The sequence below is a fragment of the Rattus rattus genome, chromosome 6 (assembly GCF_011064425.1).
Source record: "Rattus rattus isolate New Zealand chromosome 6, Rrattus_CSIRO_v1, whole genome shotgun sequence".
Classification (NCBI taxonomy): domain Eukaryota; kingdom Metazoa; phylum Chordata; class Mammalia; order Rodentia; family Muridae; genus Rattus; species Rattus rattus.
The window spans coordinates 59635303-59662655 of record NC_046159.1 but is presented as its reverse complement, the minus strand read 5'-3'; the positions used below and the strand labels follow the sequence as shown (position 1 = coordinate 59662655).

General features: G+C 47.8%; 1 protein-coding gene across 1 annotated transcript; it reads right to left on the bottom strand.

Moving 5' to 3' along the window:
• Positions 1–564: 564 nt before the first annotated feature.
• Positions 565–22096, bottom strand: Mxd1 (MAX dimerization protein 1). The gene is made up of 6 exons (XM_032906162.1): positions 21789–22096; positions 21387–21486; positions 15933–15962; positions 6367–6481; positions 4805–4964; positions 565–4446 (listed from the first exon to the last, which is right to left on the bottom strand). The coding sequence occupies exons 1-6, from the start codon at positions 21859–21861 to the stop codon at positions 4238–4240; spliced, it is 687 nt and encodes a 228-aa protein (XP_032762053.1). The 5' UTR covers positions 21862–22096; the 3' UTR covers positions 565–4237.
• Between the last annotated feature and the right edge of the window lie 5257 nt (positions 22097–27353).

The window sequence follows — 27353 nt, the reverse complement described above, 5'->3', positions numbered from 1 at the left end:
CTAACAAATGACTCACTGAACTGGGTGTGGTGACACACGTCTGCCACTCCAGCACTTGGGAGGTTGAGGCCAGGGGATCAGGAATCCAAGGTCGTTCTTTTTTTTCTAATTATTTTAATGCGTATGGGTGTTCTGTCTGCTTGGCACATATATGCCTGGTGTCCACTGAGGCCAGAAGAGGATGTTGGATGCTCTGGGAGTGAGGTTATAGATGATTATAAGTCACCATGTGGATGCTGGGAATTGAACCTGGGTCCTCTGGAAGAGGATCAGAGCTCCTAACCACTGAGCCATCTCTCTAGCCCTCCCTATTCTGGACTACTTGGCAAATCTAAGGGCAGCTTGGGATATATCTCTCAAAATACCAGAGAGGGGAGAGGACGGAGAGGAGAGGAGAGAAAGAGGGACAGAGGTGGGGCAGGGGAAGAGCGAGCGCTGAATGGCCACATTTTCAAAGTCATCATCACAGAATCCCAGAGTGAACTTGTTATGAAATTAAAAGAAACAAGAAATTTCATCAACTCAGCCCTTCTCGTGGAGAAGTGGGACACAGGAAGACCAATGTTTAATAATGAAATAATTTATTTGTTAATGGACGGACACATAACTGTACACACAGCAAGGAGTCTCTAAATCATGATGGCTTCTAAAAACACATGTGCTAACTGCAGCCCCTCCCCCCCAAAGCACCGTTCTCCACAGTCTCAGAAGTGGTTCACATTGGCACCGTATTTACATAAAGAAACATCTGGAAACACGCTTCCCACTCTTCACCTGTGGCTCTCCTGTGGAGGCTGTCACCCTTAGAAAGAGGGTCCCCCAAACTAGCCACTCGCAGCAACATGACAGAGCACCAATTCTAGGGACAGCAGTTGAGGCAAGCTTGGCTTTTAGATCAAAGCTAAAATGCAGAATGCCCTCTTCAACCCACTGCCCTCCTAGACAGAGTAAGAACTCAGAGGAAGAAATCCAGATACTTCTCAGCACAGAGCGCCTCCCTGATTCTCACCATTTGATTTTGAGATAGGCTAAACACTCAATTTCTTTGGCCATCCACGAGCAGAATCTAATGGTGCCAGTCAATCCTTTCTTTTAGAAGACCACAGTTAAAGAAAAGCATTACAAGTATTGATGGATCACATTTCACACCACCTCAACCCAGGATCTTGGAAAACAAAACATGCTGCAGACTACAGCGCTCTGTGCACACAGCATGAGAGAGGCCAGCACACAGCAAACGGTGCTGGGCTGTCCTCTCCCAGAAAGCACTAAGTCAGGAGGAGCAGCCATTGAAATGCCAGAGAGACACAGAAAAATAGCAGGACACACAGGGATGGTAAAGCAGGGAGACAAAACACTGTAGCCAGGAAAGAGACAGCAGGATGTGGGTGATACATTACAGACCACAATAAAAGTGGTATTCCTGCCAATACAGCATGGTATAAAACCTTAATGTGTCTATATATGCTCTTCAAAAATATAAGTTTTCTCTCGAAGGGACAGGGAGAAGAAGGCAAGAGGGAGAAAGTCCACGAAACTCATCGTCAAGTCCCCAGATATTGCTAGAAGGTTTTGAGTATCATAAGCCATCTCCTGTGATCTTAGACCCCAAACACTCTTGGCCACATCAAGGATGGGGAGAAGTGCCACAGGAACACAGCAGGGGTGAATGAAAATGCTACTTTAAAAACAAACAATAAACCTGCTCCAGCCGCCACGGTAAGGTTGGGCCTGCCCAACCCAGGGATCCCAGCTGGAGACATTCTAGCTTTGGGTCAAGAGGGAAAATCTTGGTCCTTTCAAGACCCCTGATGGCCTCACCAAACCAGCACCAGTTCTTCAAGGGCAGAGACACTGGTAGTTGCTACCAGTTTCAAGATACCTGGTTAGCAGAAGAAACCCAAATCAAAACCTGCTGGGTGCTGGGCAGGCATCCAAAGCCAGGGTGGTGTTTTCTGGACGATGCGAATGTTTCCTTGTGGCACGGAATGGAGTTGACAGCAAGCTCCTGTGTTCCCACTTGACCGTGACAGTGCTGCTGGGCGTCAGAAGGAACTTTCACACAGAAATGAGCACGTGCTTCACTGACACACTTCTCATCCTGTCAGTCTCAACGGCTGGGCTTCATACCTGTGTCTTCCTCACCCCCAACAACTTTCATAGAAAGGCTTTTCATTTTGCTTAAGAAAACAAGAACCACTCTGGAGTCTAAGTCTTGGCAGACATGCTGGTGTTGAGTGAAGGAGAGACTAGGTGGGAATTAGCTGCCCTGGGTAAAGCCTGCAGGTCCCTAAAAGTGACAGTTTTGGTCAGAGAAAAGCCTACCTACCACAGTGACTCAGTCCAACTTCCAAAGTCAGGTCTGACCTTGGCAGTTAGCCTGTCAAGTGCTCTAAAAATACAGAGATCTACCACACATCTATGCAAGGACCAGACAAACAGGGCAAAGGTCAAATAATCACTGTTTTATGTTGGGACAGTACACTTCATATTTCAACAAAAAAAAAAAAAAAAAGCAGTTTAACTCAAAGGTGCAACAATGAAAACACAGGGAATGATGGCATCTTTCAGATACCTTCTAAGTGAAATAAATATGTGTACAAGTTTTGTTCCCTCCCCCTGTGCAGCCCACACCCTCTCCCGTGGTCCTGACTTTCTGATGGCCTTGGGTGCAGTGAACAGATATGATGCCCTCGAGGTCTAGCAGGTAGGGACCCAAGGGGACGGAACACCAGCCCTGTCAGACTCTGGAAAGGGTTCTGCAAATGCTAATGGCATCCAATCCAAGCCGTGCTTCTGTGCTAATCTCCAGCTGGTATTTGGAAAACACTCCAACAAGTGAAAAGAAAAAACGAAAAATCCGAAACAGGACTTTGGGGCCATCAAGGAGCACATGGCGTCCATGGTGACTGCTCTCTCTGCCGAGGCGTGTTTGGACTTGAGGAGGGGGTGCGTGACTGTGTAGTTGCCTGCTGCCGAGTCAGCTGTGGAGCCCTTAGGTGACACCGTGCGTCTCAGGAGTGTCCCATTACCTGGTGACACAGGCTCAGCCGCAGAGCGAGGAATTTACAGATGGTTCAGACTTCGTGAAAAAGACTCACCAGAGTCTGAAAACCTCAAAATACGAATGCAAAAATATTCAGGGGAATGAATGAATTTTGTAGACAGCTACGTACAAAGTTTCTAGAACATCTATAAAAGCAGTCATAGGAATTTATATTGCATTACGTTAGTTTATATAAAATGAATAAATAGTATTTATAGGTGTTGTGTGTCTTATTTACATACGCGTGTGCTCTGGTTTACCTTAAATAAAAATGCCACAAGGGGAAAAAAAATCATCCTTTTAAGCTGTAGACCTGGAAGTCTCCAGAAGGAAACTTCTAGGGTGTTCAAAACTACCTTAGCAGGAAGGTTCTGGTGACATGGGGACCCTCCTGTTCACTTGCCACAGAGAAGAAATGTGGCCTCTTTCTCTCACAGACAGTGGCTACTAGCTCAGCCAGTGCCAAAACTCAGTTATTGCTGGGAATGCGACAGGGACGCGGGTGGAGGGGACCATGGGGATGAAGAAGCAGTCATTTCCGTTACGTGGACGATGGAGATCTCATCTATCTCTGAGGTAGGACAATGTTCCAGAGACAAGTAGCATCAACAGACTCGGGCACATGGCTAGGCCCCCAGAGCAGCACACAGGGGCACACGGTTCTCCTGAGCTGCCGAGTGCCTGCTCTTAAGCAGGGCCGCAGCACCGCACGCGGCTGGGCCAAGGCAGGGCTGGAGGGGCTCCTGGCCTCTCAGTGCTCTTCGGTTTGGCTTCCAAAGCTTCCTGTGGGGTTCATGAGACTGAGTTCCCTTTGAGAAGTTGTTTGCTGCGGTTTCCTATGTACCAGACAAAGCTTGTACTTCTCTCCTGGGCGAGTACCATCGGGAGCCAGAAAACTAAGGAGATCTCGTCAGCTGCAGGACAGTGCAGGGGGCGGCTGAGAGGTGAAACTTGCTTGGCTAAGGATTCTTGGGTGCTTTGAACTGACTGGAATGTACAGTCTCTCGGCGTCGACATGTATGGACAGAGAAGCTACTGATCACACTCAAGACCACAACCCTATGTGCTTTCTGCAAAGTGGACAGAGCTGATATTGGTCAAGGTGGTACATGAGGTTTGCGTGCAAGGGCATCTGGACAGGTCTGGTACACTACCTAACCAGGTGAGGTGGAGAGACGGCTGGGCCCTCTCCTATAGCCCGGGGCCTGCCTTGTGGCCGTCCTGGAGCTTGGCTCTTTTGACACTGGCACTGGAGTAGCCCTCATCACTGCCCAGGCTCTGCATGCTGCCCCGCTCGTCCGAGTCACTCACGCTGCTGCTCCAGCCCAGGTCCCCATTGAGGTAGTCTGTGCTCTCCACGTCCACGTCCACATCCACATCCACGTCCACGTCCAGCTCTTCTGCAGGATGAGACACAGCCCTCAGCATATCTCAGTTTCCACATCCCTCCTTGGGCACTGCTACCTAACTCTTGTAGAGGCGAGGCTACACCAGTCCTGTGCTCAGCCCCCGAAGGCCTAAGCCTGTCTATTTATGGCTTCCACTGTATTTTTATTTGGTGTGTATGCGCACAGGTGGAGGTCAGAGAACAACATTCAGGAGCTGGTTTTCTCCTCCACCGTTACTCCCAGGTTCCAACCTGGGCTTAGTTGCAGGTCCCTTTACCCCCGAGCCATCTCAACAGCCCCTATGAGCCCTATTGTATCTGCTCTGGGGTTGGCTCTGTTGCCTGAGGCCCCTCTGGTAGTTGAGACTCACCCCTGTCAGAGTCGGAGCGCTCTGAAGACACCACAGAGCCCACGCTGTCCATCCGAGTCCTCTCAGCACCCAGCTTCTCCAGCCGCCGCTTCAGGTGCCGCTGCTCCCGCTGAAGCTGGTCTATTTGGTGGACAGCTTTCCTGTCACAATCTTCAAGTTTCTGCAAGTCAAAGGGGTGGTTGTTGGAGCCAATGGGTGTTCTATACAAAGAGCCTGTACCTGCCCCGACAGCAGGAAAGTGTGCTATGTGCTCCTGGGAGGCCGGTGTCGTTGTCAAGCATCTCTCCTAGAGCAGAGGTTGGCTGGCCAGTTACCTTGGGCTCTGTCTAATGTCAGCAGCCATGAGCTGTGGGGCTGGCATCATGGAGATGCAGGGAGAATGTGACAGTTTGAATCTTCCACCTTAGACCTGCTAAGTTAAATACAACAGACCCCTGACCTGGTCTTCATATTCGCACCAACCATGTGAATGCCTCTCAGAACTGGAAAACCACATGGTACATGAGCTACAAAGCACTTCTGTTTAAAAGAGGTTTACCCCAGCACAGTCCTGATTAGAAAGCGAATTCTCATGCCACGAAAACCCCAATTAACTTCTGTTAGCAGGAGATCAGAGCCATTTTAAAGTCCTGACTTGGAACTGTCCAGAAGCATCTGGAAGTGCAATTCTACAGATAACTTATTACAAATCTGCCCACAGTTCCTCATATTCAGCAGATAATTAATGAGGGTGTTTAATTGTAGCTGTTTTGCTTCCAACCGAGGCTCTCCCAGGGCTGTCTGTATGCAGGCTGCTAACCGTTAATAAACTGGTATTTGTCTCACCAAGCTATAGCTGAATGGTGGTGCTGGCTCTGACTCAGTGGTGCACAGAGAGTCAGCACAAAGAGACATCCAGAGGTGCTTGGGACACATGTACGCACGAAGACCTGGTTCCCACATGGAGCTACAGTAGGATCCTGGAAACGCCCAGCCACCAACCACAAAGGACACTGATAGATGCAGACCCTGTCAGTCAGTGTGTCAGGGATCCCATGAAAGGAAAGGGCAGCAGAACCTTCTGGCACTGAGAGCCCTGCGCAGAGATCTGCAGCCTGAGGAAAGGCTAGCCATAAAGAAGTGGGAGCAAGGTACCACAGACAGAAGGGCAGGTATGATGGCCCTGCCTCTAGAACACAAGACAGGAATGGAGAGGGCTGCAGTGGGTAGCATACAGCTGCAGGGGCAGGAGAGACCTGGTGACAGTTTGTCCCAAGTCCCCGAAGCATTTAGATAACTCAATGAGATGGATTTGCTTCCCAGGGTACAGCAGATGAGAGTGTGTGTGTGTGCGTGCGTGTGGGGCAGGTCAGGCTGTAAAATGCTTAGGTCCTGGTGGTGGGGATACCAGTGGCTAGAGGCACCAGGGCCTGAATTTCTGACTGGACCCTTTAACTGGGTTTTGGGAGGCAGGTGGGAGGAGCCCAGAGACCATCCTGGAGCTACACCGCCACCTGCCCCTTATGCAGCTGAGACACCCTTGCCAGGCCAGAAAGGGCGGGGCAGCAGGTCAAGGCACCTACCTTTATGTGCAATTTGGCTTTTGTCAGCAAACTCAGGGTGGTGTGTCGGCTTGACTCAGGGCCCAGCGGTACCAGCCCCTTCAGCTTCTCTAGGCACAGGCGGAGGTGAGCACGCCTGCGAAAACAGGACCATAGCAGCACTTGAGACTCTCAGCACAGGTTCTGAAGTGTATGACTGCCCGGCGCTGCCAAGGATGGAGCCAGTGTGGGAGGGCCGGCACCTGTGCTGGAAGCCAGTGAGAGGCAGAGCTCGGGGCTTCTAGGTTGATTCCGTTTGTAATTCTGGGGACATAGGTATAAATAAAATCTGCTCTGTTAGGTACTTTTTAAAGTGAGGTTCTCCTGAATCAGAAGATGACTTTCCCTGAGGAAAGTCCTCAACTTGCACTTCTCTTTCTAAGTCATTGAATTTATATCATTGCTATGCACAGAATTTGTAAGTTTGGAATTGTTCACTGAGGATACACACACACACACGCACACACGCACACACGCACACACGCGCACACAGGCACACACGCGCACACACGCACACACGTGCGCGCGCGTGGCAGGAAAGCAAGAGTCCACATCTGTGTGCTTCTGTGGACATGAGTCTTCAGGAAGAGAAGGCAGGTAGCAGGGAGCATTTGTAGTGGAAAACTCTTGGTTTTAAGTTTGGGTTTTTTGAGTGTACAAGATCTCCTTTATTCTCACAAATATATTCTTTCACTCATGCGACAAGTTTATCACCGGCAATGCTAATAAATGTGGCTGGGAGGACCACTCTTGGATCTTAAGTGTGCTGGACAGAGGCTAATGAGGAGGGCCACAGCATGACCAGAAGCATAGGAATCCCCACAACTCTGGACGTTCACACTTCACTGAAACCTAGGTTTGGTCTTCGCTCCAGGATGGAAGAGATCCCAGGGCAACTCTGAGAGCTCCTGTGTAGATCGACCACCTCCTTAAAGCCTTCCTGAGCCACAGGGAATCCTCTTTTCTGGGCTTCCTTCCCTACAGGGCTCGGTGTCGGTCTCTCAACCCTTCACTCAAGCTGTGTGGGGAGCAGGGCTGCAGCCACCTCTTTCACCGTGCATGGACGACTGCGTCAGCTGTTCCAGTGGACTTTAAGCTTCCTGAAGACAGAGTCCATCCCCTCACATCTACACAGAGTTCAGCCTTGGACAACGCCCATTCCCACACACAGCCAGCTAGATCGAGCGCCTCCGAGGGGAAACAGGGAAGGGCCTCCTGGGGCAGCAGTGGGAAATGTGGCTTGGATCTCATTCAGTGCTGAGGGCCTCTGAGCTCAGTGAGCACATCATCCTGAGCTGGCAAATGGAAAGACCTGGATGCTGGCTGCGAAGTCCTGCCCCGCGGAAGGGCCCGCAACAAAGACTCAGTAGCATTGGGGTCAGGAGGAGCAAAGCTATATGCATCAAAATACCACAAGAACAGAAGCAAGAAACAATCCACACACATGAAAATGCCCCAGTGAAACTGGCCAACTCACATACTAGAAAATTAATACTAAAGAGATGTGAGGGCTGGGGCCAGCTCAGTGGCTCAGAGCACTGCTGCTCTTCCAGAGAACCTGGATTTGGTTCTTAGCACCCATGTTGGGCAACTTACAACCAGAGGAATCCGATGACTCCAATCTCCACAGGCAAATGCACTTACATGCACACACCCACACATAGGCACTTAATATTTTAAAAAAAAATCTAAAAAGGAAAAATATGAAAAAAAATACAACTAGTAACTATATAGTTACTTGACTGACTTGCACTGGTTAACCTCTCACTCTAAAGTCTGCAGACTTTTTATATTATATAGAGATATTTATTGGTCTGTTCACTATTGGAAAAGACTACAGGGGACAAGTCTGTCACACTGTCCTCCTGTGATGTGGTCATACCTGTCACTGTCCCCCTGGTCCATCTTACTGCCACATTAGACTGTCTTCTGTTATCAAGAGTGGCCTTTAGCTCCTGTTCTAGTAGGAGAAAGTGGTGCCAAGTGCTGGCTCCTGCTGCCCTTTCAGCCTGTGTCTAGCAATGCCACACTGCCTTGAACCTAGGTAATACACTTGAACCCTGCAGGCCCCTCTTCCAGAGGAGTGCTGTCACTGGCACGACTAAGGCTTGGGTCTATAGCAGCTGCTGCAGAAGTCATGCTTCCACGTGCGCTGCAGTCATGGTGCCCGCGGTCATGAGTGGTCTGGAACTGGTAGTCCACACATACCAACCCCACTCCTCTCCGTCAGCAAACCCCCAGCTCTTTTTTTTTTTTTTTAAATTACTTTTACCACTCAATTGCCAAACAGCTCAACATTAGCGTAGTGGGGCAGGGTGGAGGTGGTTAGGCCACTTACTTCCCATGTGACTTTGAACAGCTTCCTAGGTCCATGGCCTCAGTTTCCTTATCTGCAGAAGGTGGGACAGAGCCTACCCTAGCGAGCCTCTGTGGTACAGGAGCAGAGGGTCTGATACATTGTATCTTTACACAAGGGTAGCAGATAGGAACAACACTGCTTCAGTCTCTTCTCAAGCAACAGCACGCTCAGGGTCCTCACCAGGCAGGGGTGGCCGATAAAACACTCAGAGAGAATGGACATCTGTCCTTGAAACATCTAGTAAACAAGCTAAGCCTTCTGTGGAAATACAGATATCGCCTATGTGGAAGGAAACTATGAACAAAGCATTTTTAAGCTAGTGAGGGTAACGAGGTCCCTCTGAGGTCATGTGTCTCATGTGGCAGCAGGATCCAGGTCAGGAGGGAGGCATGTGCCTCACTTTCCCGGCTACAGGCGCTCTGGCATTCTGAAGCCACCCCCACCCCCAAGGCAAAGGTGGACTCAGACCCTGATGCACAGCCACACACATGTGCAGAGCTTACAACGCCTCCCACAGCAAGAGAAATGGTTCCAGAGTTAGGAGTGAAATTAAAACAACTTGGGAAGAAAACTATCAAATACTGCTGAAGGACAGGAAAATCTGAGTGAATGGAAAAAATCTGCACATTCCTGGCGATGACCCCTCAAAGCAAGAATGCCAGCAGTCTTCAAATTTAATACAAGTCCACAAAAACGAAATCCCAACAGTTTCCTTTAATGTTGGAAAACTCGCCTGAACTTCATCTAGAAGAATACGTGAGACGGCCAGCATTTTGGAAAAAGAGGAGTGCGCCGCACAGATACTGAACCGTTAGAAGCTGTGGTGATTAAAGACAGCACTGGCATCGCAGCACACACATCAAGAGCAGAACAGATGCTCAGACAAGAGCTGAGTTTAGCAGACAAAAGCCAGCGCTGCAGACCCTGGGATGAGTATGTAGGACCTGGCCTGGGAGTGGGGAGGTCACCATCAAAGCAAACCCAACAGATTAAAGGTCTAAACGTAAGACATGTTCACATGCTGTGGTGGAGTTAGTTTTGCTCAACTTTCCTCAGGTGTGAAGGATGAGAAACCAAATTGCCAAGTGGAAGAGAAACGAGCCTAGGGCAAGCGGTTCCTCGCACGCTGGTGATCTGTCTACCCAGGAATAATGCAGTGTGAAGACCAACTCTGCGGGCAGGAGCTCCAGACTCCAGTGCCCACCCTGAGCTTCTAGACTTAGAAGATGCCAAGCTCCTGTGTGCTTGTTGATACCTTTCTCTTTGGGGCCTAACTTTTAAATATGAACCCTACACCATGCGAGCACTTGCTGGTCAAGGGGCAGACATCTGGGCAAGGCGTGGACACCATTTGCAAATGCTTGACTCTTCCACCCTTTATCTGGATAGAGTTTCTTAGGGACTGCAGCTTCTTTCCTCCTGGGTATGGGGCGATGCTGGAAAAGAGCGAGTCCCTACCCAGTGCGCCTGAATGGGTTCCCTTTGCCCTCTTCCTCACGCAGGCCCCAGAGAGCTCCCTGCATGCAGCCTCTGTGAGCTGCTTTCCTCTCTGCCTGGTCACATATACTCACACTGACCTCTCAACGTGCCCAGCTCACTACTAAAAATGGAAGACACCAAGTCTTCTGCTTCTCCTCAAGCACTGGCCCCGAGGCCATACTGTGCCTGTCCAGGAGAGCCTGGCCTTCCTTCAGTAAAGCATGACGAGCTCTATCTTGCTTAGCACCAGCTTTTTTCCATTAGAAGGTGCCTGTGATTTCTATCCAAAAAGGAGAGGGTGGGCCTTCAGTATTTCCTCTCCTACCATGGTGTATGCACAGGCTTACTTAAATAGCACAGACCCCTTCAGGATCACTAGGCATACACAGGCTGTACAGTGTGAGGTCAGAAGAACCAAGTCTTACCAAGAAATCAAAGCCTCCTTGAGAGTGAGTAAAGGTCTCAACTGGTTTTATGTTGAGAACAAAGCCTGTGAATTAAACAGAAGACTGGAAGTCATGCTTTAGGGGAAGGTATTACTTTTCTCCTTTTCTTCTACAGTGATGTCGTGATCAGATGCGGTAGTGATGTATCACTGATTCTACTGACGCCCTGGAGGAGCCCTCAGCACCAGGTGGACAAATCTTATAGAGACTGAGGCGGCAAACATACCCAGTGGCACAGAAACAACCGTGCCTCATCTCCATGCAGAAGACATGGATTGTTAACTAAAATAAAAAATATGTAGTTGTGCCCCCTTAGTGTTTCCTTTCCAGGGTCTGATTTTAATATAAAATATATTCTAATGAGTACCTGCTAGGTTTATCCCACACTGTAACTACTAATTCTGCAATGAAGTCAGAGGTGCCCTCAGGGCCCCAGGCAGGGGGGCTGGAAGTTGGATAAGCAAACAACATGGGTCTCTTCCCATGGCCTCCAAAGGCAGATGGCACTCACTCCATAGGTTAAGTGTGGAAGATGGTTCTAGTGGCCCTGGACTTTAGCATACTGCCAGCAAAGCCAAAGCCAATGCCTGTGGTGGATGGATGGCTTCTCTGAATGTGGTAAAGAGTATACAGAAGTAGTGAGAGTGGCCCAGTGTATACCACTCCCAGGTCCAGTGCCACTATACCCAGGCCCACACCCAGGCCCTGCACACCACACCCAGGCCCAGTGCACACCACACCCAGGCCCAGTGCACACCACACCCAGGCCCTGTGCACACCACACCCAGGCCCTGTGCACACCACACCCAGGCCCTGTGCACACCACACCCAGGCCCTGTGCACACCACACCCAGGCTCGGTGCACACCATGCTCTGGTTTTTTTTTTTTTTTTTTTGGAGCTAGGGACCGAACCCAGGGCCTTGTGCTTGCTAGGCAAGCGCTCTACCACTGAGCTAAATCCCCAACCCCACCATGCTGTGGTCCTATACACTCCATGCCTGACCCTTTTGATAGAAAGACTCTGGCCATTTGAAAAGTCAGAAACCTAGGAAAACAGTTCTAGGAACATTCTCTAGGGAAACTACTAGAAAGGTTTCTCATGCCAGGCCAGGCACTACTGAAATTTTGGACAAATGAAAATATAGCACAGACCAAGGCTGGAAATTCCACAGAGCACACAAAAATCTTTAGTCACAAGGTTAGAAGATACTGACTCTGGCAAATCCCACACCTGTACCATCCCAGAAAACATGGATGTCTGCTACTGAAGAAGCTAGAGCACTGACTCCCGACCCGTTCACCATGGCTATGAGTCAGCATCTCCACGACCACAGAGCTTCTTGAAATGCTCTCACCCAAAGTAGTTCCCAGACGAGTGAGAGCAGAACCAACACATGGCATGCAACAAGAGATGGAAAGATGTTCCAAAGATCATCAACCCGTTAACGACAGGAACCAACAGCATCCAAAACTGTACAAGCCCTGCACACTTTTTGCAAGAAATGTGTAAGCCTTATGGGGGACTGCTGCAAATTTGCTTAGAGACAGAAAAGAGAGCTAAGTAAACTAAGAAACACACCAAGTCCTGGATGGCAAGACCTAGTAGCTTAGCATATTAGCATACGTCCTGTGACTCACTCTGCAGACCAGGCCGGCTTCAAACTCAGATATCTGCTTGTCTTTGCCTTGTAAATGCTGGCTTAGTATATACTCTTAAAGGTAATTTTATTGGAATTACACAGTTACAACTTTTGAAATCTTAAGAATTTGGGAGATGAGGAATTAGAGGACTGATTGACAGGTAACCACAGTCCCGATACACAGAGGCTGAAGTAGGAAGACACACAAGTTCAAGGCCAGTCTGGGCTATATAGCAAATCTTAGGACAACCTGGGCTATAGGAAGCTCTGTATCAAAAAAGGAAAAGAAAAATTGTGTTAAAAAAAAAAAAAAACGTGGCCATGGGGACTGGAGAGAAGGTTCAGTGGTGGAGACTGACTGCTCCTCTAAGAGGACCCAGTTCAGTTCCAGCATTTATGTGGTACCTCAGCACAACTGTCTCACTCCAGTTCCAAGGGATCTAACACACACAGGGCAACAGCCATTGGTGAGCACACTGGTTTCCTGAAGGTAAATTGATGACCTGAACAGTCACACGGCAGATGTGCTGCTTATGCCTGTCCTCGAACCTGTGGAGCTGTAGATGCTCAACAAACACTGCCTCCACTCTACACATCTTGCTTTCTTCTTGTAGACACCAGGTATTTAACTGTTGTGTCCCAACCTGGGGTTAAGGCTCGTTCTGAATGTCTAAGGTGCCACCAAAACCCAAGCACATTCAACTCTGCAATACCAAAAGGGGGAAAACCCACTTTAGAATTTCTTTTGGGTTGCTTTTATTTTGAGAGCCCTCACAATCTTTTTATATGTGGCTATGTGGAGTGGGGAATGTTTAACTCAAGTCGGGTGATTGCTGGGTTAGAGCCCAGCGTGGCATAAACTGGGTGTGGCAGTGCACTCCTGTAATCTCAGCGCCCCAGCAGGAGGAGCAAAATTCAAGGTCATCCTGGGCCATACAGGAAGTGTGAAGCCAGCCTGGGATGTATGTAACTCTGTCTCAAAATAAGGAAAGAAATGGCTCAAACTAGGGGCCAGCAGGGTGGTTTTTCTTCTAAAAAGTCAGCTACCAAAGCCAAGTAGCTGTAAGAGTTGAACCCCAACTCAAGAATTTCTTAAATCATTTGTTAAATGTTAACAAGGGAGCCAGAAACCCCCTCCCCCCCAAAAAATGGTATCCTCTTCCCCTGGACTGAAGCAAGGTTTGGCTAAATTAAGCGATGGAGGCCTTACTTCCTTCCCTTTCAGACCACATACTCTTAAATGAGGCAAAGACTTGTTAGGACTCTGCGAGACCCAATTCCGAAAAGAACAGGAAGCAAGAAAGTAGAAACGACTCCCCACCTCAAGTAAGACAAAGGGCAGATGGGAGCAGTCTGTGGTCTATGCCGCCAGGGATGACTTCAAGTCACCTTCTGGGACTCTGTCCATGGCCCTCGTGGGCCACAGCAGCAGCCCTTTATGGACTAACAAGGTGTTTACTGAGTCTTTCTTGTTAGATTTGTCACTTCTGTGGCATGGGTCTGGCTGGTTTCATATCCAAGTGTAAATCTGTCTATTATCCAACACAGGGCTCAGGTCTTGGACCATAGCAAAAAACCTAATTGTGCGCGCACACACACACACACACACACAGACACACACACACACACACACACACACACACACACACACACACACACACACACACACACACACACACACACACACACACACACACACACACACACACACACACACACACACACACACACACACACACACACACACGCACTCTGTAGCACTCTCACAGAGGGAAAAGGAATAAAGTAGTCAAGAGTGGGGAGTCTTTGCCGGAAGGATGCAGTCTGTTTTTCCTTTGCAGAGCTGGGATGGATCCCAAGGCTGTGCACGCCAGGCAAGCACTCCAGCATGAAGCCCTGGCCTAAAGGGCTGGGACTGAATAATGCAAACAGGCCTACCTAAAGGCCTGGAAGAACTTGAGGCAGACACAAGGAGACTCTATGGATGAAGAAGGGAGCCCACAGCCATCATCGTTTACCCAAAGAGCATTCTGAGTTCCTAGTCACTGGTGTGACCCCTGAAAGCATAAGGCAGCTCTGACTTAGCACGGCCACAGCCACGGAGCAATGAGCAGGTGAGAAGGCCCACACAATGTCACACTCACACCAAGTTCCGCAAGGCAACAGAGCTGTTGGTCTGATTTTCTTCCCAGTTCCTGCCTGCCTGGTAAAGGTCTGGCCTGTCTTTTCTTGGCCGAAACTCAAAACACAACTCCGACTGGATCTTCAGAGTCGGGGTCCTTTAGGAGGGTTTGAGGGAAGCAAGACCACTGTCCCAGTGGGTGGCCTACACCTCAAGTGGATGGATGCTCAGGGGACAGAATGAAGAGGTTCCATGGTCTCACCCCAGCTACATGTGAGAGTCACCTGGGGAGCTTCTGAAGAATTCTAGTGCAGAGCCTCAGCCAAGCTATTAAGTCTGAGTCGCCACACCAGGGCTGGGACACTGTTTGTTTTAAAGCTCCTCAAAGAATTATAGCATCATAGAGACCTGAGTTGTTTGCTTTTTGGTTTCTTTTTCCTTTAAAGAAGTCTTTACTGCCTGGCTGTAGTTGTGTATGCCTTTAATACCTCTGGAGGCAGAAGCAGGCAGATCTATGTAAGTTCAAGGCCAGCCTGGTCTACAGAACAAGTTCCAGGGCAGCCAGGGCTACACAGAGAAACCCTGTTTCAAAAAACCAAAAACCAAAAACAAAACAAAACAAACAAAAAAAAAAGTCTTTCCTAGAGCTGAGGACTTAGCTTTGAATCCTCCATGGAGAAGGAGAAGGGTAGCTATGACTGGAGTGCAGGAACATGGCACAGTGCTGCCCATAAGAAGGCAGAGTGGGACACACAGGACTCTGCTGCATTTGATTTACCTTTGTACATTTAAATTTTTCCCACTAGAATTTCATTTTACAGACTCAGTAGAAATAAACATCAGCTCTTTGCCCCAGAAAACACATGGATATCTGTATAATACATCTACGATATTTAAAGAAATAATTAAAAGCTTTGCCAGTGAGTCTAGAGGGCAACAGAGCTGAGCACTACTTGGCACTGTCACTGAAGGACGGGCAGCTTGATCTGGAAACTAAAGGCTTACGTCAGGAGCAGCAGCAGTTCAGGAGAGTCAGCTGTGCTGCGGCAAGGTGAGGCACAGGTGGCAGGCCCCTCCAGCCACAGACAGCACCCTACTTTCCATATGCACAGCTGCCTGAACAGACTCCCATCCACAGGGTACCTGCAGGTGCATATCCATGTGCACACACACTGCACACACTCACATACACGTAACTAAGGCAGGGCTGCAGAGAGAGCCCAAATGTGCACACCTCACTGTCTGCAGGAGTCCTCCGAAGGTATTCTCTAGGAGTGGACTGGGGAGGGGAAGCAAGTGCTTCATCTGCCCGGTGATGGTGCATGGGCACTACCGGTTAGCCCGTCTGAGTGAGCTCCTAACTCAGGGGTCTCCATTGAGAACAGGGGTGGGTTTGGGAGGATTGAAAATGTGACAAGAAATATGGGTGAAACTCTCAGAGCACCTCCTCCAAGTTCCCCCCAGACTCCCAGAGCACCTCCTCCAGGGTCCCCCTACTCACCTGTTCTTCTCCATCTCATTGTGAGTTGATCTGAAAGAGAAGTAAGAAAATAAGATTGGTTTTGTCTTTCAAAAAAAAAAAAATCAATTATTCTTGTCTTATACCATGATTTCAAGCTGGGCTCTCACCTTTAATCCTAGCACTCAAGAGACAGAGGCAGGTGGAGTTTTGTGAGTTCAAGGCCAGACTGGTCTATATAGTGGGTTCCAGGACACGTAGACTTCCATGTGAGCTTGTGTGTGTGTGCGCGTGCGTGTGTGTGTGTGTACATGGGCATGCATGAGCGTGCAGATGTTTTCTACCTTACTTTCTGAGACAGAGGCTTTTCAGTGAACCTCAAGCTCTGTTTGGTTAGACTTGTGATCAGAGAGACTTGTGTTTCTATAGCCTCTGTGCTGAGGTCAGAGATGTGAGCTCACACGTCTGAGTTTTATATAAATGTTGGAGACTTACGATTGTACTGTAAGCACATTTCCTACAGAGCTATCTCCCTGAACTCCATTTTAACTTTTTTTCTACAAAGTTGGTAGGAGAAGGTAGATAAGCAGGGGTGGGGTTAGGGGATTCCCTGGGAGTCAGATAATTTAAGTGTCTAAAATACAGCTCAAGGGCTGGCGAGATGGCTCAGTGATTAAGAGCATTTGGTGTTCATTCAGAGAACCAGGGTTCTATCCCTATTACCTACATAGCAGCTCACAACTGTCTGTAACTCCAGTTCTCAGGAGATCTGACCCTCTCTTCTGAGCTCTGTGGGCACCAGCTATAGACAAGATGCACATGACATACATGCATGCAAAACATTCATACTTGTTAAAAGATAAAATAAACAAAAAATATAGTTCAAGGAACTCCAGTGACTTATTAAGAGGCATGCAGCCTTTGTAAAGAGGAAGAGGGTCACTTACAACACACACTTGTACAGTGTGATGTACACTGCAGTTGCATAACCTCATGAAGCTTTCTTTAGGTTATCTGTAAAGTCATGGGGGTGGCAACATACCCCCATCCTACCTCCTAGGGGCAGCATATACTAACACATGATGCTGTCTGATTACAACCCCCTATTTTAACTGGTAAAATAAATCCCCCCCAATTCAATTCCCTGAAATAAATGCCTCAGGTACAACCTCCAGAAAGATGCTGCTGCCTTGCAGCAGTGAAGTAAAGCAGGGGTTTGCAAATTCAACACAAAGGCAGCAGTCTGTAAAAGCAGGAGTTGAGATGAAAAAAGTCCAGCTTTGTCCTCTTTGGTACTGTAGATGAAATAAGTGTACTATCTTGTCCTTGGTTAACCCCTCTGTTAAATAGGAATACAAATAGTTGCTAATAATCTAGTAAAGAAGCAAGGATCAATGAGGGAACAGCTATAAACGTGACTGGCAAGGTTCAGATGAAAGGCATTAGTGTTCATAGCTGATCCTAATGACCAGACCTTGCCTTGGACTTCATGGACAGGTTTCCATAATTATGGAAGTCAACAGGATTCCTTCTACATCTAAGAGCAGCTTCTCCATGACCAGGCATTAGTGAGGAAGCTGTTTTGGAAAAGCACCAATCTGAATTCTCTGGAATCTAACTGGCTCTGGTTGTGAATTCTGTGACCCAGGAGGTAAAGCCTTATGGTGGCCATGACAAGTGTTCAGCTATATATGGCAGCAATGGCCATAGCCACGTTCACTCACAGCACAGATCAGGGATAGTGTGGGCCTGTGTGGGGGCAGAGGGTTGTCTTCAAACAAGAAATTTCTAGCCCAGCATTGAAACTTCTCTTCTAGGGGTTGGTGAGAAGGCTCAGCAGATAAAGGTGCTTACCACAAAGCCTGATGACCTGAGTTTGATACCCAGGACCCACTGGTGGAGGGAGAGAACCAGCTCCTGAAAGTTGTTCTCTGACATCCACAGGGAGGCAGGCCATGGCTCGTGTGGATCCACCCACACACACACAAGTAAAAATGTAATCAAGGCAACCTTTTCTTCTATAAGGCCCTGGGAGATTACTCTCTGTTACACATGAGGAAACAGTGCTGGCTTTACGTTTTGTCTCTAGGACCTCCAAACCAGTTGTTGGCTGGTTCACTAGGCTCTCCGTCAGTCTTCTGGTTTACATCCTTCAGGGAATGGCAGGGACAAATAAAAAACATGGTTTTGAACACGTGGTATTTTACCTTTAACCGGACATTCTAAGTTCAAAGTCTGACAGTTTTTGTTTTGTTTTTAATAAATTAAGGTGGTTAAGACTTTCCTGTTGGGCTGGAGAGATGGCTCAGTGGTTAAGAGCACTGATTGCTCTTCCAGAGGTCCTGAGTTCAATTCCCAGCAACCACATGGTGGCTCACAACCATCTGTAATGAGATCTGGTGTATCCTAAGAGAGCAACAGTGTACTCATATATAATAAATAAATAAATCTTAAAAAGAAAAAAAAAGACTTCCCTGTTTAACTACAGAGAAGCACTACCCTGATGTGGAAGGCTGGGAGGAGGAAAAGCACCCGGGCACTCCTACAGCAACTTTTCCACTCTTTGAAGAGCTACAAACAAACTGACAATTTGTATCTATATTTAAACAATACGAGCCCCTGAAACAAATTTCATCTACGAATCCTATAGGAAGCATAACTCTTCCAATTTTTAACTCAAGTTTTAGAAATGACAGGCTTTGTTGATTACTTAAGGAGTGTTGAACCTGTGGTGCCTTTTAAAAGGGGACGGCCATCTAACAGTGTAAGTGAAGTGCGCTTTTGAGACTTGCTGAAACTGAGCCATTGATAAGCAGCAGCCGCCCCCACTGAAGGTGAGCACTGAGGTTTAAGTAAGGCCCGGAAGAATGCACAGATACCTTCCTGGGTCAAACCATTTTCCATGCAATCGCTGAGGACTCGGGAACCCTGGATGGCCAATAAGGTCAATCGTACCCTATAGCAGCAAACACTATAAAATGATAACTCAGTCTAATGCAGCATGTCAAAAAGGGCTCCACATGTTAGGTCACTTCACAGGCACTCCTTATAAAAGAGTGCAGTGGCCAAGTGCCTGACTTCCTCTTTCACATCAGTGGCAGAGCCTGTTTTACTCACATTAACAAAATATACTTCTAGAAAATAGCACAGGCAGAGACATGTATACACAGTTCCAATTACTTAAGAAGCTGAGGCAGGAAGATCGTTGGCACCCAAGAGTCTGGGGGTAACCATGGGCAATATGCCTTGCCTTTTTTTCCTTTCTTTAATGTGGGGATTAAATCCAAGGCCTTGCAGATGCTAGACAAGCACTCTATCACTGGGGTGCAGCTTGTGCCCTGAGATTTTCTTTAAAAACAATAGCACACAAAACCAAGAAAAACAAAGGTCGAAATTTCAATTCTAAATGATAGCTAAGTGATCTTAAAAACCGAAAGAAAGATCCCTTTGTAATGCAGTTATCTGGATGATCCCAAAGCAACTGACATCCACCACCCTTTTCTTCCTTTCTCTTTCTCTTTCTCTTTCTCTTTCTTTCCAAGCAGTTTTAAAACACACTGCATTTCCGTTCCTAAGAAGTTTGATATCATGGGTGAATCTTATTTTTTTCTTGTTCAAAGCAAAGTATTCCCTCAGACTCCACAAGCAAAGAACATAATACTTTAACCTGAATATGAACACGTTACTTTTCTAAGAGTTCAGTGAAGTAGGAGTGTCTCCCTGGCCTTCTCACTTCACATTTACGATCTCATAGCTCTGGGAAGAAGGCTGTGACTGACACGCAGACACTCTCTGATGCCACTCTCCTCCTCAGGTGAGGGATGTGCCAACAGCCATGGAAGGAATCATACCTACATCAAACTACCTGCCCAGACTTTAATCCTGAATCTGAGGGACCCTTCTAGCACTGACTGTATAACACCCGTTCACTGGTAGGGAAGGACGTGAGCAGCTTCGATAGACTAGTCTCTAAGAATGGAAAGCAAGCCTTGAAGAGAAGAGTTTGCAGCTTTGCCAAAACTCAGGAACTACAGTCACTTTAAGGAGTGGTTATAATAACGGCATAAGTGGATACAGTAGTACAGAGACAACAGACAACACACCAAGCCTTTGAAGTCCTTCTGTGTGCAAACAACACAGTTACAAAGGCAGCAGAGCCTTTTCTGATGCCCCCTGCCTGACTCACGTTAGTGTGCTTATGCTCCTTCAAGGCTGCAGTGCCCGTGTACAGTGTTGCTGACTATCACTACCAGGATATGCTAGATGAGAGGACAAGGAAAACCCACCAGGTAATTACCAGGTCAGGTCCACCCTTCCGGTGCCTTAGTCAGGAGTGTGGCCAAGTGTGCTGCTCAATTCTGTGATCCCAACACTAAGGACTAGGTACGGGGTGAACTAAGGACAAGGTGGGTCAATTTCAGGCGCTGAGTGGGAACTTCCTGGGGTTTAGTGGTCTGTATTAAGCCACAGAGGCTATACATATAGTGCTTGTGGGAAGTTATTCATTGGGGGGAGGGACTAGAATTCTAAACTGATGAAATGTCAATTATTTTAGTTGATAGGCATGAAAGACTTAGTCAAATGGCCCTAGATACACAGACTCCTAGCAGCTCGTTAGCAGTGTTGTTTTTGTTTTCTGAGACAGGGTCTCACGGTGTAGCCTTGGCTCATAGGAATTCCCTAGGTAGACCAAGCTGGCCTCCAACTCACAGAGATCCACCTGTCTCTGAGTGTTCCTGAGAGTTGAGATTAAAGATGGGCGCCACCATCCCTAGCTACAACGAGTATTTTATGAGCAAAGAGGGGGACACAAGGACAGTAGCAGAGATGAAATGCTACTGTGGATCAGGGACTGTGAATTCTCAGCCATTAACTAAACACTGTGGTGAAATTCACAGCTATTGAGGACTATAAGGTAAATCTGTGAGGCTAACAAGAAAAGGCTGCACCTTGCTGACATCTTAATGTAACATGCATCTTCTTACAGAAGTGGGTTCTAACCTCAATCACTCTGCTCAGCCATCAGGAAGAGAGGTCACAATTGAATTATCAGACAAACTACTGCATTTAATGTATACATTAAATATAAATTTCTACCACCTGTGTCAGGCCAGATACTTCGTTTACAGAGTCTCTATCACAAGCAAAATCAACTGATAACATGCAGCGTTTTGAGTTAAAGGAAACGTGGAAACTCTTGTTGCTTTAAGGCAGACAAAAGTAATGACCCTGCTGCCAGCCCCTCTTGGAGCTTCTACAGAGCTCTGCTTTGTTCAGAGGGTAAAAAGTAGAATTAATTTTGCTTTAAAAAGTCACAATGAAAGGTAAGACATTCCTGCTTTTCTCCTCAGTTTTCTCAACTTAAAAAGGGCTGCTTGGCACCATGTGCTCATTACTGAACCTTCAATGTATCTATAGGGCTAGAATCCTGTAAGTAACTAACAATCAGCCTTCGTCTCGTGTTCCCTACAGAGAAGGAGAATATTGAACAGTTACCTGCTACTGGTGCTGTTCTTCTTGGGCTTGTTTCTCCGTTTGAAGGCATCTCTGTCCTTGCTACTGTATGGCAACATGGAGGCATACCCATGTTCAGCTTCTAGAAAACCGAGGGGTCCCGTTAATAACTGGGCCCAGAGCATCTGACACCCTGTCCCCGCGTCCGTCTGTCTGTCGGAGTCCGGGACACCGGGCGGGCGCAGGCAGGCGGAATTCTGAGAACAATGCCTGCTCTTTCCTGGCGTGGACGCCCTCGGTTCGGAGCAGGTGTGGAAGGTTCCAGCTGCTCGCCGCCCCCCGCGCTCGGCTTTTGGGGCGCGGGCCCGGGGGTTGGCGCTCGCGGCCGGCCCGCGCCCCAACCACCCCAGCGGCCGCCCGCCCTGCCCGCAGCCCGCCGTGCACCTCTCTCCCGCCGCTCCAGGTAGTCGGCCGCCTCCAGCAGCAGCTGGATGTTCATCCCGACGGCTGTCGCCATCCTGCACCCGGCGGGCTGCCTCTCCGTGCCCGCGGGCCGCCGGCCGGGAACACCGAGGAGCTGCCGCGCTGGCCAGCCAGAAGGGGCAGCGATGGGACAGCACGGAGCCCGGAGCCCAGCCGCCACCGCCGAGTGTTTATCCCGACTCGCCGCCGCCCGCCCCCGGCCCCGTCCCTTGACAGGCCCGCGGCGGCGGCGTGCCTCATTGGGCCGCCCGCGGCCCGGCCCGCCCCTGGCCCGTCGCGATTGGGGAAGTGCCCGCGGCCCCGCCCCAGGAGCCCGCCTCTCCTGCCGGTTGGCCGGGCTTGACAAGGCCCGGACTCCGCCCCCTACATTCCATTGGCTGAAGGACTCGCAACTCCGCCTCGTGCTTCTGCCTGCCTCCCATTGGCTCCACGCCGACAGTCGGGCCCCCTTGGGCTCGGCGGGTATTGGGCAAGTACAGTACAGGGAATGCCGCGGCGCCCGCGCCTCATTGGCCTAATCCTCGGAAACCTCCCGGCTACGATGACGTCACCGCTCTGCCCAAGCAGCGGCCCACTCCTGGGCCGCTGATTGGCTACAAGGCAGGAGGGCAGGGCGGGCGCCCGCCCACTGGCCGCCGACCTGTTGCCCACTGTCTCCGGGGAGAACTTCAGGCCTAGCTAGGGACCTCAGCAGATGGTGGCACCTAGCTCCCATCCTAGGGGTTGGGGGCAAAACAGCCGGCTCCCCTATACCACGCTCGCAGTGCATAGAGAGTAAGGCTGAACCCGAGGTCGCCCCTTCCACCCCAGAGGAAAACCCTCCAGAGCAGGCCTCTCCCGGAGGCCACAAACTGTGCTCCACAAGCACCCACAGGAAAGGAAAGCTCACTTTGTAAACACAGGTCCTTGAGCATCGCGATTTTTGAAATGAGAGCTTATTTGAGACCTACAATGCAATGTCAACATGCCCAATTTAAAAGGCAGAAATAAAGCTAAAGGGCCTGAAAATTGAAATGAGCAGGGTATTTTTAAATAAAACTTATGAGTGTTGTCAGTATAGTTTTAGCTTTCTTTGTATGCATATGTCAGGTAATCTACCTAGAGGGTTCTCATCCCTTGGGACAACCCCAAGGGTTGTCTTCCTTAGCTACATTTGCACATGAAGAAAGAGGCTCAGAGACAAATAACTTTCCTGTTTCCCCTTAGCTTGGAGAAAGACCTGAACCCATCATCATCCACAACTGTCCAGGGAATCCTCTGACTTACAGTTATACAAAAACAAAGCAAACAATCCCAACAACAATGACAACAACAAAATGGCAGGTATACAGAACTACAGACAGCCACAGAACACAATTCAAACAGCCATAACGCACAATGGATTTGGTTGCAATGGAGAGGCAATGTTGCCTGGCATGTCCAGGGATACAATCAAGGGCTCTATGCTGACACACATACTGAAGGCAGTTTTTCATGAAGGCATGGAACTTGGAAATGAGAATGGGGAAAAGAACCACTTGGAATATTTTTAAATTATATGCTGTTTGTTAAGTTTAAAAATAAAGTATTGTATGTGATCGTTATAAAGTAACCAACTTAATATTCATAAAATGCTTTGTTTCAGCCATTTTTAACATCATGGGTTTCACACTTTCATATTTCCTCCCAAGTTTACTGTGAATATCTGACATCTTTTCAGTCTTTCCTTTTTGCTGTCAACAATTTGTTTCAACTCAGTCCTATTTCAGGATCATAATTCTACCCCTACAATCACTCTAACAGAAAAGCCACACATTTCTTTTAAAAAGGGTGGTCAGAGTTTGAAACCCAAGCCAGAGAGAATAAATAAAGCAAGTAAGTTAAGCACCAACAAGTCTAAATTCAACTCCAAACAAAAATACCCAATTACATAAACACCAGAGAGTAAGACTTAGAAATATGGCAATTTCCTTTCCTGGTGACAAGAAATAGATTGCTTACGCCAACTAGGACTCGACATTAGAACAGAGTATCTGGCGCCATCTACTGGCAGTGAAGCCGTCAGTGGAAAACAAAGGGTGCTCCAGCTCAGTCTTCTCCTGAACTGGTAAGTAGGCCTGGCCTCCCAAACACGTGAGTTCTAAAATGTTTGGGCCCCAGCTCTATGGCAAGAATTTTAATACAAAAGCTGCATGTGATAGCATAAGGAAGATGCTTTTCAGCATGCAAGATAAAACTCGGAACTGAGTAGTTAAATGGAGAAACACAAAGGGATGAATGGTTATCTAGTCTCTTAGTCCCACAGCCTGGCTCTCTCCCTCCCACGGCTCCTGCTGGGTGGAAGGTCATGGCCAATGCTGAGGTCATCTCAAGGAACCCAAGGGGCTGCTGCTTTGTGGAGCACCTCAGAACTTGATCCTCCACATCACTTGACTGCCTGAAAGGCCTAAGGCTGTGGGAATTGAAACCCTCTTCACAACCAAGTTTGTAAAGCCACTATGAAATGAATTTTGTCTTCTATGTTTTTGAGGAATTGATATCATTCCTTTGTGTAGCAAATATCCAAACAGGACATTTCTGTTTTAATATCAACCCTTTCCTGCTGTCACTTTAAAATACTTCAGTGTCATGGCTTCTCTCACCATGACATTAGAATCTTCAAATTTTCTAATAGAGAAATATACATTGCACAGGACGCAGAAGAGGGTAGCGGAGCTCTTTAAAGGTAGACTTAACTTACACAGGCACAGAAAGTTATACAAGGCTCCATATTAATTCAGCTGTAAAATTATCTCTACATGTTTTTAAAAAAAAAAAAAAAAGACAAAGAATAAGTGGCGTCTGAGAAAGCACAACTGTAACCCCAGCACTCAGTACAGGGCCAGCACAGGCCTGTGATTCTATGTCAAAGGGGATTAGGGGCTGGAGAGCAGGCTCAGTAGCTAGGAGTATGCTGGCTCTTGTACAGGACCTGGGTTAGTTCCCAGGACCCACATCAGCTGGTTTACAACCTGTAAACCAGACTGTAACTTCAGTTCGTGATGACCTAATGCCTCTCTTCTGGTCTCTGTATCACATGGTGCACACACAGAAACAGTCACATATACATAAATACAACTTGGAAATCAGCAACTTTTAAAAAGGAATCAGTCTTATCTCAATGATTAAAATACTTTCCAAAATAAAATATTATATGGTTAAGACAAAAACCAGAAGTGGCCAACAGCACTACATTTCAATTCAAAAGGCACCAGGCACTCCATGGGGTGGGAGCCACAGCAGCAAACATGGCGAGACCCACTTCTCAGAATGAAAGAGGAGTCGCTGGTAGACACAGAGGCAGGCATGGGGAGCAGGAGACCTTCCTACGCTGCAGGGAATGGACAAGCAAACAGGTCACTCTACAGCCCAGTCCTTTACTTTAACGTAGACAGGCCAGGGACTGAGAATAAGCGTGTTCATTGTAGCTGGGTGTAGTAGGGCACACCGTTAGTCCCAGCACTGGGGAGGCAGGGGCAGGCAGATCTCTGTGGGTTTAAGTTCTAGGACTGCCAGGCTACAGAGACAGACCTTGTCTCAACAATTAATTAAATATGTGTTTATATAAACGTGCACTAGTATCCATGGACTATTTTTCACAAAACCAAAAGCATCCTAAATGCCATCTGCTGTTGCTGAAGTATAAGCAAAACCAAGGTATAACCTCAGAACGGAGAATTAGTGGATTGTAAAAAGGAAGGGGACACTAATACACACCAGAGTGTGGATGACACTGAGTGAGCAGCCAGACAAAACAGCACACGGCTCCACTTATACAAAACACCACAGCAGGCACACACTAGAGACATGGCGTATGTGAGTGACTGGTGGGAGTAGGTGTTGGGATAGACCATTAAGAGTTCAAGGTTTCTTTCTTTGGATGATGAAAAGACACTAGATGTGAAGATGAATGCCTGAACACTAAAACTATTGTTAACTCTAACTGAGTATATTTTCTGAGCTATGAATCTTATCTCAATAGAGAGAAGGATCATGAGCACATCTAGAGGAGAGGGAACATTCCAAAGGAAGAAAAAGAAAGTGGAAAAACTAGCCTGGCCCCAAAGACTAGCAATGAGCATAGATGATGAATTAGATGTGTCCAACCAAGTGCACGGGGACAGGGTGGGTACAGACCACACAGGAGACTACAGCCACGTGGACTTTATTATAACAGTATCACTGAAACCAGGGGAACATGTGGTGGTGCGTGCTGTTGGGTAGAGAGGAAGGAGGCAACAAGAGCAGAAAGAGGAGACTTATCTGGAGCAGTACAGACAAGAGTGCAATTCTGGACTTGCGAGCTTGGTGGTGGTGATGAGCAATGGTCAAATAAATGTCAAAGGGATTTCCCAGCCAATCACACACAGGGCATAAAAGAGAGGTTGAGAGTGACCCCAAAATTTGTCTGAATGAAGGAGTATATGAAACAGCTATCTACTAAAACGGGGAAGCCTCAGGAAAGAGTGCAGGAGGGAAGTGAGGGCTCTCACATTTGGGGTGCCTGATGCTGTAGACACAAGCAAGGCTTTAGAGTATGAAGGTCCAACTGGCATGCACATCCAAGGCCATGTGGGAGACAGTTAATGGCCCCTGGAGATAGCGAGTCAAAGGACAAAGTCCTGGGCATGCCAACACACAGATTCTTAGAAGACTGGACACAAGGTGTGCCCCTGGTAGAGAGCAGCCTATTAGAAGAAAAAGTCCTAACCATACTTCCCCTGCTCCCCCCAATTTCCTCTTAGATTTAAAAAATCTAACCAAAGGGAAATGAAGATGACTATGCTCAGTGAAATAAGCTACCTGGATATTCCATGTTTTCTCTTTCTAGACTTAAGCAGAGGGAAGAAAGAGACCACAGGAGGAGGAAAATGGGGTGAGTGAATAAAAACAAGGCAGATGGAAATGCCCAAAAAGACCTATTACCATGCATGCTAACCAAAAAGTTAACAAGGACATTAAAGATACAGTCAAAAATAAAAAATCATGAGACACAATTAATTATAGAACTGTTTAAAATTCCAAAAGATTAGAAATAATCTGACTGTTAGCATTAATGGGGGCTATGATAAACAACAGTCCACCTGCAATAAAATAGAGGGACTAAACCCACACTGCCCAGTGAAGGCTTTGCTAAGAGCAGTGGCACAGTCAACTTCCACCAGAAGCTGATGCATAGAAGGACCTGTCTATGCACTTGTAGGCTGTCTCTAAGTCGACATGCAACCCATTACTAAATATCAAGGCATCCGAAATGGCTGATTCGTTATGGTACAACTAAAAAGCCACAAGATGCCACATCTCTAAACAACAATGTAAACAGCATAAAAATGTTCACTGTAAAGCCTGGCAGAGGTAGCACAGGCCTTTAATCCCAGAACTGGGAGGCAGAAGCAGGCAGGTGGATCTGAGTTCGAGGCCAGCCTGGTCTACAAAGTGAGTTTCAGGATAGCCAGGATCACACAAAAAAACCTTGTCTCAAAACAAACAACAAACAAGCAAACAATG

What these genes read in the sequence shown, in the direction of transcription:
- Mxd1 (XM_032906162.1), bottom strand. Translation starts at nt 21,861, where the DNA reads ATGGCGACAGCCGTCGGGATGAACATCCAGCTGCTGCTGGAGGCGGCC. An exon ending in AAGCCAAATTGCACATAAAG is followed by an intron (nt 4,965 to 6,366) that starts GTAGGTGCCTTG and finishes TTTGACTTGCAG; the next exon opens with AAACTTGAAGATTGTGACAG. An exon ending in GCGCTCCGACTCTGACAGGG is followed by an intron (nt 4,447 to 4,804) that starts GTGAGTCTCAAC and finishes CTCATCCTGCAG; the next exon opens with AAGAGCTGGACGTGGACGTG.